Raw genomic sequence first — 12,565 nt, forward strand, 5'->3', positions numbered from 1 at the left:
CCTCCCTCCATCCCTCTCTCTGGATTATAAACCATCCTCCCCCCATCCCTCTCTCTGGATTATAAACTCTCCTCCCTCCATCTCTCTCTCTGGATTATAAACTATCCTCCCTCCATCCCTCTCTCTGGATTATAAACTCTCCTCCCTCCATCCCTCTCTCTGGATTATAAACTATCCCCCATCCATCCCTCTATCTGGATTATAAACTATCCTCCCTCCATCCCTCTCTCTGGATTATAAACTATCCTCCCTCCATCCCTCTCTCTGGATTATAAACTATCCTCCCTCCATCCCTCTCTCTGGATTATAAACTCTCCTCCCTCCATCCCTCTCTCTGGATTATAAACCATCCTCCCTCCATCCCTCTCTCTGGATTATAATTTCTCCTCCCTCCATCCCTCTCTCTGGATTATAAACTCTCCTCCCTCCATCTCTCTCTCTGGATTATAAACTATCCTCCCTCCATCCCTCTCTCTGGATTATAAACTCTCCCCCCTCCATCCCTCTCTCTGGATTATAAACCATCCTCCCTCCATCCCTCTCTCTGGATTATAAACCATCCTCCCTCCATCCCTCTCTCTGGATTATAAACTCTCCTCCCTCCATCCCTCTCTCTGGATTATAAACTCTCCTCCCTCCATCTCTCTCTCTGGATTATAAACTATCCTCCCTCCATCCCTCTCTCTGGATTATAAACTATCCTCCCTCCATCCCTCTCTCTGGATTATAAACTATCCTCCCTCCATCCCTCTCTCTGGATTATAAACTCTCCTCCCTCCATCCCTCTCTCTGGATTATAAACTCTCCTCCCTCCATCCCTCTCTCTGGATTATAAACTCTCCTCCCTCCATCCCTCTCTCTGGATTATAAACTATCCTCCCTCCATCCCTCTATCTGGATTATAAACTATCCTCCCTCCATCCCTCTATCTGGATTATAAACCATCCTCCCTCCATCCCTCTATCTGGATTATAAACTATCCTCCCTCCATCCCTCTCTCTGGATTATAAACTCTCCTCCCTTCATCCCTCTCTCTGGATTATAAACTCTCCTCCCTCCATCCCTCTCTCTGGATTATAAACTCTCCTCCCTCCATCCCTCTCTCTGGATTATAAACTCTCTCCCCTCCATCCCTCTCTCTGGATTATAAACTCTCCTCCCTCCATCCCTCTCTCTGGATTATAAACTCTCCTCCCTCCATCCCTCTCTCTGGATTATAAACTCTCCTCCCTCCATCCCTCTCTCTGGATTATAAACTCTCCTCCCTCCATCCCTCTCTCTGGATTCTAAACTCTCCCCCCTCCATCCCTCTCTCTGGATTATAAACCATTTTCCCTCCATCCCTCTCTCTGGATTATAAACCATCCTCCCTCCATCCCTCTCTCTGGATTATAAACTCTCCTCCCTCCATCCCTCTCTCTGGATTATAAACTCTCCTCCCTCCATCCCTCTCTCTGGATTATAAACTCTCCTCCCTCCATCTCTCTCTCTGGATTATAAACTATCCTCCCTCCTTCCCTCTCTCTGGATTATAAACTCTCCCCCCTCCATCCCTCTCTCTGGATTATAAACCATCCTCCCTCCATCCCTCTCTCTGGATTATAAACCATCCTCCCTCCATCCCTCTCTCTGGATTATAAACTCTCCTCCCTCCATCCCTCTCTCTGGATTATAAACTCTCCTCCCTCCATCTCTCTCTCTGGATTATAAACTATCCTCCCTCCATCCCTCTCTCTGGATTATAAACTCTCCTCCCTCCATCCCTCTCTCTGGATTATAAACTATCCCCCATCCATCCCTCTATCTGGATTATAAACTATCCTCCCTCCATCCCTCTCTCTGGATTATAAACTATCCTCCCTCCATCCCTCTCTCTGGATTATAAACTATCCTCCCTCCATCCCTCTCTCTGGATTATAAACTCTCCTCCCTCCATCCCTCTCTCTGGATTATAAACCATCCTCCCTCCATCCCTCTCTCTGGATTATAAACTCTCCTCCCTCCATCCCTCTATTTGGATTATAAACTCTCCTCCCTCCATCCCTCTCTCTGGATTATAAACTCTCCTCCCTCCACCCCTCTCTCTGGATTATAAACTCTCCTCCCTCCATCCCTCTCTCTGGATTATAAACCATCCTCCCTCCATCCCTCTCTCTGGATTATTAACTCTCCTCCCTCCATCCCTCTCTCTGGATTATAAACTCTCCTCCCTGCATCCCTCTCTCTGGATTATAAACTATCCTCCCTCCATCCCTCTGTCTGGATTATAAACTATCCTCCCTCCATCCCTCTCTCTGGATTATAAACTCTCCTCCCTCCATCCCTCTCTCTGGATTATAAACTCTCCTCCCTCCATCCCTCTATTTGGATTATAAACTCTCCTCCCTCCATCCCTCTCTCTGGATTATAAACTCTCCTCCCTCCATCCCTCTCTCTGGATTATAAACCATCCTCCCTCCATCCCTCTCTCTGGATTATAAACTATCCTCCCTCCATCCCTCTCTCTGGATTATAAACTCTCCTCCCTCCATCCCTCTCTCTGGATTATAAACCATCCTCCCTCCATTCCATACTCTAGATTAGCCAGGATTACCTGCTGATTGTGATACACCGCACACATAGTAGCTGTAACGATAGTCATGGTTTCTCCATTTACATTATGGTGATAATTACCTTGAGACCCTGCGCCCGCACTCCACGTGCTAAAAGGTCTGCAGACACCAAAGGGTTATTCACCCAGAGCTGGAGTTTTGCAAATTGAGCTATTTTATCAAAGTTTTGCAACTCACAAAATTCAGTGTAACGCCTAAAAATATGAAATGTCCCAGTTTAATAAATAATTCTCTTACTGCTGAAATACGTATCTCATAACCCACCGCAGAGCGGTGTCCTCAGTACCCCAATTAAACAATACGACTGCTGGGATTGGCTGACAAGAGCCAGCTTGTTCCTGGTCTGGGAGAGATCACTGTATCAAGCAGAACACTCTGGAATTTACAGCAAACCCCATAACTATAACAGTGATCGTATTTCTTATTTTCCATTTTTAATGCATTTAATTACATTTTTGTTCGCCGTTTTTTAGTCTTGCTTACATCATTGAATATATAAATTTTTTAAACAATGTGATGTAATAAAACTAGGTTGTTTCTTGTAGAGGAAGACATTGCCAAACCCTGCAGCGTTGTGTGATGCCATGCTGCCCAGTTACCTTGCTCCCTGGGGCTCAGTGGCAGTCCTTGATGCTTCCAGTCAGCTGGTAGCGTGGCGTTAAAATCTGTACTGAAAGCTGACGTTCTGTCCCTCTGCTCGTTCCTCATTTTGGCAAAGTGTGGATTGCGAATCACGTTCTAGAAGAACCACGTATTAGATATTAATCAGGCCTATCAACAGACTTACTGTTCAGTTTATCAGCTGCTACACACACAGGGTGCTCTCTCGTAGGGGGCAGTATTGACTATACCCCATATACCCATTCTGATACTAAATGTATTCCTTAGGGGGTAGGAGTTAGTACAGAATATATCACAAGTTTTTCTACAACCCTGTGCCATTCACTGCAAGCGGCAAAATAAGCAAAGCCCCCGAACCGCTTTAACATTAATTAACATAAAATGGTTTAATGCGGGTTGGAAGGACAGTAGAAGGGGACTCCAGACACTATAACCACTTCAGTGAGAAAAAGCAGTCACAGTGCCGACATTGTCCCTTTAATCGACCCTCAGCTCTGATAGTTTTTATGCATTGGATGGAGCAACATGATAAGACATTGGTACCTTTTTGGAGCCGGGTCTTTCCTGATTACTAGGAAGAGGGGGAGGGCATGGCCCGCACTGAGACAGCGTGTGGTAACTGGGGTTAGAATAGTAATGCATCGGACCAGGGGGGACATCTGTAAAACAATACATGTAAATCACAGTGAAACAATGTGTACAGGCAGTTTAAATGAACAAAGAGGGGTGCTGCTATTGAACCATAGCTGGAAGGATTATTGCATAATAAAATATCTGCATATTTTGACAGTTTTTTTTTTGTTTTTTACAATGTGCCTCATTTTTATATTTTACGAAGTTATTAGGGTTATTGTAGTGATTGTATTTTGTTTAATTAATCATATATAGTGTATATTATTTATACTATTAATAGCGCTTCAATAGGTAGCTAATCACACTCCATCCAATCCCACTGACAACCGGATATTTCTACAAAACACGCATCACGTTCTGGTCATTGCTGGTAAGAGGAGAAACGTTACTATTTCTGTCTTTCATTTCAACCATGGAGGGAAATAAATTGATAAAATGGGCGATATTTTAATGAGGCGTGATCTGAAATTCGGAGCATTAGGACCAATACAAGGTTTCTGCTTACTCCACTGGTCTCCGTGGCAACTGCCCACATTTCGAAACGTGCGCCACTTTTAAGGTCACCACACTTTAATAAGTATTAATGATTCCATGCCATGAAAGTGGATTATATCCCTTTAAATCTAGTCCCACTACAAACCCCATGTACATCAGACATCACATTTTTAATTTTAATTGATTAATACTAAAATAAAATTAAGCTAACGGACTTTGTTTAATGGCCATGCTATCAGGTGACCATGGCCGCCTTGTGGACACACCTGGCACCTCGTAGACAGAGCTGGCTGGTCTGGTGGAGGTGTAGGCCACGGACAGATTGTGGTTCTCCTTATCCTTCTGCCAGTGCCGGTAACACAGGAAGAATCCGATCAGTGCCACCACCAGAATAACCAGTGCTATAATGCCAAGCATGGGTCCCAGGGAATCCGAGCCAGACGCTGTGTTTGGCACCATGGTAAAGGGGACGTCCACGTTCAGAGCTGAGTAGGAAGTTAAGAGTGTTAGGATTTATACCGGTACATTGGACATCAATGGATGGCTGGGTAATAATTGGTTTGTACAGGTCGATTCACTGCGCACCCCGGTACCCACACTTACAATTACAGTAATTCCCATGGGAATAACCGACCAAGGCCGGCAAATTCCCCACCAAATCTATCTGTGCAATAATTCAAATCACAGGCAAACGGCGTCAGGATCGATGATTTAAACATTTAGGGAAAGGGATACTCAAGGCTGTAGAGCACCACACATGTTTATGTTTGTTTTTTAATTATAATTAGCTTATATGAATGTTTGTTGTTTAATACACCATTAAAATCTGCCAGTGTGTGCTGCCTGAGCCTAGTGGTTTAAAGTTAATGGAACGTGTGGATTTTTAGAAGGACTTTCTCCATAATTGGCTAATCTTTTATTACTCACCCTTCTCACACTGGGCTCCAGTAAACCCAGCTTCACACTGGCACTGCCCGGTCACATGGCTGCACGTGCTGTTGTTCAGACAGTCACACACTTGGTGGCATTTTAACCCATACGTCTTGGGAGGGCACTCTGTTAGAAGGCAGAGCAGAGTGTGTTATTCAATACCGGGGTATAAACAAGCCATACACAGCATGTTACTGTGAGTTGTATTGCTGTGGAGCTCTGTGATACATTCATACTGTGTGAATTACTGTGAGTTTTATTGCTGTGGAGCTCTGTGATACATTCACACAGTGTGAATTACGGTGAGTTTTATTGCTGTGGAGCTCTGTGATACATTCATACACATTGAGAATTACTGTGAGTTTTATTGCTGTGGAGCTCTGTGATACATTGTACACACTGCACATTACTGTGAGTTTTATTGCTGTGGAGCTCTGTGATACATTCACACACTGCACATTACTCTGAGTTTTATTGCTGTGGAGCTCTGTGATACATTCAAACACTGCACATTACTGTGAGTTTTATTGCTGTGGAGCTCTGTGATACATTCACACAGTGTGAATTACTGTGAGTTTTATTGCTGTGGAGCTCTGTGATACATTCACACAGCGTGAATTACTGTGACTTTTATTGCTGTGGAGCTCTGTGATACATTCACACAGTGTGGATTACTGTGAGTTTTATTGCTGTGGAGCTCTGTGATACATTCACACAGCGTGAATTACTGTGAGTTTTATTGCTGTGGAGCTCTGTGATACATTCACACAGTGTGAATTAATGTGAGTTTTATTGCTGTGGAGCTCTGTGATACATTCACACAGCGTGAATTACTGTGAGTTTTATTGCTGTGTTGTGCACAGCTGCAACATTTAATTCACATAAAATATTTCCGATAGTTATAGTTATAATCCCGTTAAATGTTTGTGCGTTGTAGGACCGCCCCTCTGTGCTGACCACTTACTTCTCTCACAGAAAGCCCCAAGGAATCCTGGGAGACAGGCGCATCTCCCGGTCACATGGTCACATTCCGCCCCATTCTGGCACTTACACTTGTGAATGCAGTTCTCTCCGTATGACCCCAGGGGGCAGCCTGTTCACAGGGAAGACAACAGAACAAATTACAGCCCTGACCTAGCAATAACATGATTTTAATCTATCATTATAATAACGTTACCTATATAGTATATAGATATACCGCATTTCACAAATATTTAAAACATAAAACTCTCTTCTTTGAAGCTCCAGCTCCCCGATATTTGCCGCAGCTGCAGTGAGCTCTGCCAGGGTTGGCTTATCACCAATCCCGTCCTCCCGCCGCCCCCAGGGAGGCTGTGTTGGATAGGATGTATAGTTCTGCAGGGCATGCCATTATAACGTATGAATGTAACTGCTGGTCAAGCCGGCACAATGTGCAGCCTATATTTTCACAGATTGCTTCACATTATTGCGTGAATTAAGTCATACATGTGACCATGCCACCGGCTCCTTCATAGAAACCAATGGAGTAACCATGACGTGTACAGTGTGTGCCTTCACATACAAACATTTGGAATGGGAGGGGGGGATAGAGCTCTCTCATGGGAAGGCAGGGGGCAGATTATTGGAGAAAACAATATGGATATAGATAATATAATAATAAGACAATACCATCTGAGCAGGTCTTCCCAGTCCATCCGGCCGAACACATACATGTCCCGTCTGTAGGACTGCAGTGACCACCATGTTGGCAATAGCAGATGCTGGCGCAGTCTTTACCCCAAAATCCCAGGGCACAAGCTGTGGGTAAACATGTATAGAGTCAGTCCATGTGGGATGGACGGCCGTGCTATATTCTGGGCCAACAATCTAAACGTGGGTTAATCACAATGGAAACCAATCGAATATTTCTGCTGATTGCTTATACTATTTTACCCAGAATGGATCGTTTTAAATATCCCAACATATCCTGCATGTGATGGTTCTGTTGGGAGACAGAAAAGGGGCATTTTAACCTGGCGTCCATGCTGACTGGCACAGCGCTATCCACGGAGAGCTGTCACGGGAAGTTTTAATGTGCGTCTAATGATGAGCTTGTGCTGTGTTTATTGGGGACCTGGCTTTGTTGTCCACAGAAACATGATACGAGAGATCAAATGAAAGAACTGGAGCCCGGAACAGGACTGTCCCCTTAAACGTTGGGCGGTCTGAGAGGTAGCAGGTGTTAGGGGGTATTAATGCCATGATGGAGTCACAGCTAATGGGAGCACAAAACTTACAGGGTTATTTACCAAAGTGACAATAGTCAGAAGGTGGATATTACAGTTAAGGCCAAAGTAGATGAACTGTAAGCATGGCTGACTTGGAGAATGTACATTTTAATTTTACTTTAAATTCCTGGCAATCGTCAATAACCGTTAATAACCGTGTTAGTATTAGAGATAGTAAAAAGGAACGGTCACTTGCCGGGATTTATAATTGCTTATTATGTTAGCCTGTCTCTGTATTTAACACGTTCGTGAGATGTGAAATAATAATTGTGGAACTTCCAGAGAAGTGACAATTTCCCCTAAAGTGAACTGGTGAAAGTTTTAAAAAGGACTGAGATAGAAATGACGGAGGGCAAGGCCAGTGCCTCTCTGTCTTTGGTCATTTAACTCTAATACAGCTATTCAGTGTAAATCAGCAAAGCAAGTGAAACCGTTAGACTCGTTATCTGCTGGCAATGCATTGACACAGCGATTACAGTGGTTATAGTTCCTTACGTTCCGAGCAGTCGTTGCCTTTCCACCCATGGAAACATTTACAGGAGCCGTCGAGCGGGTTACAAGTGGAGAAGTTGGAGCACTTGCAGGTCAGGGTACATCTCTTCCCATACCGCCCAGGGGCACAGTCTGCAACAAAAACCCAATACTTATGACATGTTCTTAGTTGTGGATAGGCTTGGTATCCCTTAATGCTGACAAAGCATCATGGGAAACGTAGTTCAGAAGCAAATGAGCAGTCAAGCTTGGCCCTCACAATTCTACATAAAGTCCACTAGAAGAGATGCCAACCTGCCAGCTGTGGCAAAACCAGAATTCCCTTGAGCTGCCAGGCAAGGATAATGGGAATTTCAGTTGAGGAGCAGTTTGGCTAATTCTGAGATTTTCTATCGATGCATTGATCAGATAAAAGTGACATTCTCTCTGACATTAACTGACGGGATCGCTCATCAGCTGTGCCGCTAGGCCGTTCCTTAAATAGGTCAAGCATTGCCCTGTCCAATATTCAGGAAAGGAGGTCCTGGCACCTGACAAGTATCTAACTGTAGGTAGAAACGTTGTTAGTGGCATCTCTGCAGTAATTGAATCACCTGTTTAACAGGTGTTCGTGCTGGCCCTTCTGTATGTTGTGCCCAATAACTGCGCTAAGGCTGGATATCTGGAGCGCAGAGAATGGTGTTTATTGGAGATAATGGATAATAAGATGTATGGCCTGTTAACTGCTACTCTGCCACTGAATCGAAACGGAACGTTCTATGTACAGAGCATATGGCTTGCTTTATTACAGCTGTAAAATAAAAATAAATGAGACCACTATTTAATTTTATCGAAAGTGTTGGGGGGTAGGGGGTGGAAATCTGTCTGATATACAGTAACAGACATTGATTAAGGACGTATTGCCCCTAGCGACCCTCAAATAGGACATTGGTCTTACGTTTCTCGCAGGTCGGTCCTTGGAATCCAGCCATGCAGGTGCATGTCCCATCAGTGGAAGAGCAGATTCCTCCATTTTTGCAGTCACAAGACATATTGCAGTTCCTACCCCAGAATCCTTCCTTGCAGCCCTGGTCACAGTGTGCCCCTGTGGGGGAGAAAAAGGAGAGCAAGCGGTCACACAGTCTGCCAGGGGTTAATGGAGTGATCACAATATCTGAACTGCCCCTTACCAGTCCATCCTGGCAAGCATTGGCATTGCCCAGTTACTGGGTTACAGCCATCCGAGTGTTTACAGTCACAGTGCTGGTTGCATCCCGGCCCAAAACTGCCGGCCTAAACCGAGGGACAGACAGAAGACACATACCTTGAGTTAACCAAGTGTTTAATTAACAAGCTGGCTAATAAATCAACTCTGTGAATAAAATACATTTGCCTAATGTATTTTTTTAAATTTTATTTAAAAAAATTTACTTTAAAATAACCACAAATACAATGGGGACAACGGACGTCACACACTATCTGTTGTTTGTGAAAATAAAATTCTATAATTAACCTTTAATATTATTGTTGAGTACCTTGCACGACTGGTTGCATTTCTCCCCAGACCACCCAGCGGTACAGGAACAGGATCCGGTGATAGCGCTGCAGGAAGCCCCGTTCTCACACTGGCATGTTCTGTTGCAGTTAAAACCCCAGGTTCCCTTTGGACAGGGCAAAGAACAATCGCCTTTTTGCCAGCCTGAGGATAATGAAAACCATCAGTGGTTTGATGAAAGACCAGTCTCCCTCACAAATCCTATCACTTGTATAGACCACCTCCCCCCCACACCTCGCACGCCCTGTGACTTGGTATAGACCATCCTCCCTCGCTCTCCCTGTTACTTTGTATGGACCATTCTCTCTTCCACGCCCTGTCACTAACTATGGACCATCTGCCCTTACACTACCTGTCACTTGCTATGAACCATCCTTCACATGCCCTGTCACTTAGTATGGGCCACACTGCCTTGCTCACCCTGTCACTTGGTATGGGCCATCCTCCCTTCCACATCCTGTCACTTGGTATGGGCCATCCTCCCTTCCACATCCTGTCACTTGGTATGGGCCATCCACCCTTCCACACCCAGTCACTTGGTATGGGCCATCCTCACTTCCACACCTTGTCACTTGGTATGGGCCTTCCTCCCTCCCACACACATCCACTTGGTATGGGCCATCCTCCCTTCCACATCCTGTCACTTCGTATGGGCCATCCTCCCTTCCACACCCCTGTCACTTGGTATGGACCATCCTCCCTCCCACACCCTGTCAATTGGTATGGGCCATCCTCCCTTCCACACCCTGTCACTTGGTATGGGCCATCCTCCCTTCCACACCCTATCACTTGGCATGGGCCATTCTTCCTCCCACACCCTATCACTTGGTATGGGCCATCCTCCCTTCCACACCCTGTCACTTGATATGGGCCATCCTCCCTTCCACACCCTGTCACTTGATATGGGCCATCCTCCCTTCCACACCCTGTCACTTGGTATGGGCCATCCTCCCTTCCACACCCTGTCACTTGATATGGGCCATCCTCCCTTCCACACCCTGTCACTTGGTACGGGCCATTCTCCCTCCCACACCCTGTCACTTGGTATGGGCCATCCTCCCTCCCACACCCTGTCACTTGGTACGGGCCATTTTCCCTCCCACACCCTGTCACTTGGTACGGGCCATTTTCCCTCCCACACCCTGTCACTTGGTATGGGCCATCCTCCCTCTCACACTTTGTCACTTGGTATGGGCCAGGGTCATCCTCCCTCCCACACCCTGTCACTTGGTATGGTCCCCCTATACATTGTGGCTTTGCACTGACCTTCTTTGCACACACAGCTGCCATCGATGGGGGAGCAGGCCAGATAATTTTTGCAGGTACAGTGCTCAGAGCATTTTAACCCATAGGATTCCTCTGGGCAGTAGCTGGCACAGTGAGTGCCCTGTATAAAAACATCCACAGTTCACATTAATTCCACAAAGCATTCTGTTGCTAATATGAAAATAGCCATTGTACAGCGCTACGGAATCTGATGGCGCTTTATAAATAATAAAATAATTATAATTCTCGGGTTTATCTCACTATTACTGTTATTTAGAATGAGGCATATTGTGCAAGCGATCTCGATGTCTGACCTCCAGCCATTTTATCCTCTTGAAAGAACTCCAGTGATGGTTAATCTTGGCTCTGCAGCAATGCTGGCCAAACATCATGGTAAATTAAGCTACTAATCTGCTGTATGTAGGGCTGGAGGACAGAAGCTGCCTCCCAGCGGAGGTGGCAGACGATAATCTAAGCTACAAATGGCGAGCTGCTTTAATAACTTTACAGCCAACAGTATAGAGGAGCAACCTGCGAGCTGTAATTCCAGGACATTTTGAACATTACTGTTGGACAGTGTGTGGCAGGATGTCCAATGCTTACCGTAAATCCAGAGGTGCAGATACAGGCTCCAGTCTCACTGTCGCAGGACCCACCATTCAGACACAGGCATGGTTCCTGGCAGTTGGCACCATAGTATCCTGATGGGCACGTCTCATTGCAGTAGAGACCAGCCCAGCCTGGTTTGCATGTACACTCTCCGCTCATCGGGTGACAGCTGTAAATAATGGTTAATATAGAGGGTGTTATGGCTAAATTTCTTCCACAGGGAATATTGACGACTGCAGTCCGTACTTGGCAATCAGCAAATCACATCTACAACATCGGAGAATTGACCGACACACACAGCACCGCATCGGTGAGGTTGCAAATCAATTCTGAGTTTTTTGGTGTAACATATTAAGTTATATTGCTATCTTACCACATAGCATTACATTATACAGAATCAGGAACATCTCGGACATTTGACAAAAATGACTCCTCATCACTAGACAGACATTTAAAGGGACACTATAGTCACCAAAACAACTTTAGCTTAATGGAGTGATTTTTGAGTATAGATAATGCCCCATACAGCCTCACTGCTCAATTCTCTGCCATTTAGGAGTTAAACCATTTAAGTTAAGTGGTGGTCTTGTGGGATGTGGACCACCTCTTCTTCTAGTGGTGGTTGTGTGGGATGTGGACTGCTGCATCTTCTAGTGGTGGTCTTGTGGGATGTGGACCATAGCATCTTCTAATGGTGGTATCGTTGAATGTGGACCACAGCAACTTCTAGTGGTGGTCTTGTGGGATGTGGACCACAGCATCCTCTAGTGGTGGTCTTGTGGGATGTGGACCACAGCATCTTCTAGTTGTGGTCTTGTGGGATGTGGACCACAGCATCTTCTAGTGGTGAGATGTGGACCACCACAACTTCTAGTGATGGTCTTGTGGGATGTGGACCACCGCATCTTCTAATGGTGGTCTTGTGGGATGTAGACAGAGTATTTCTTTATTTTTCTTTTCCTGTTCACCGTCATGGCTCTGTTTTAGTAGAGTCCGGCATGACGTACTCAGTTACATTACTCTATCAGAGTCTGATATTCCCTACTGACCCACATCATAAATGGCAACCTGACTCCTCCACCTGCCTGCTCTCACTCCCTACAAACAGATGCAGTCAAGCACCC

At 45.4% G+C, this 12,565-nt stretch overlaps 1 protein-coding gene across 3 annotated transcripts in view; it reads right to left on the minus strand.

The window, feature by feature from the left end:
- Positions 1 to 12,565, minus strand: part of PEAR1 (platelet endothelial aggregation receptor 1) — a 100,369-nt gene that overhangs the window by 10,405 nt on the left and 77,399 nt on the right. For all 3 annotated transcript variants that reach the window (XM_063439904.1, XM_063439903.1, XM_063439902.1), the window contains 12 exons: positions 11,436 to 11,610; positions 10,833 to 10,953; positions 9,547 to 9,710; positions 9,202 to 9,304; positions 8,970 to 9,116; positions 8,036 to 8,164; positions 6,942 to 7,070; positions 6,256 to 6,384; positions 5,289 to 5,417; positions 4,628 to 4,846; positions 3,777 to 3,892; positions 3,212 to 3,350 (listed from right to left, as the gene is read on the minus strand). In XM_063439904.1, the coding sequence (XP_063295974.1) occupies positions 3,212 to 3,350; positions 3,777 to 3,892; positions 4,628 to 4,846; positions 5,289 to 5,417; positions 6,256 to 6,384; positions 6,942 to 7,070; positions 8,036 to 8,164; positions 8,970 to 9,116; positions 9,202 to 9,304; positions 9,547 to 9,710; positions 10,833 to 10,953; positions 11,436 to 11,610 (1,700 nt within the window). The remainder of the gene's footprint in view (positions 1 to 3,211; positions 3,351 to 3,776; positions 3,893 to 4,627; positions 4,847 to 5,288; positions 5,418 to 6,255; positions 6,385 to 6,941; positions 7,071 to 8,035; positions 8,165 to 8,969; positions 9,117 to 9,201; positions 9,305 to 9,546; positions 9,711 to 10,832; positions 10,954 to 11,435; positions 11,611 to 12,565) is intronic.

Source organism: Pelobates fuscus, chromosome 13, assembly GCF_036172605.1.
Source record: "Pelobates fuscus isolate aPelFus1 chromosome 13, aPelFus1.pri, whole genome shotgun sequence".
Classification (NCBI taxonomy): Eukaryota; Metazoa; Chordata; class Amphibia; order Anura; family Pelobatidae; genus Pelobates; species Pelobates fuscus.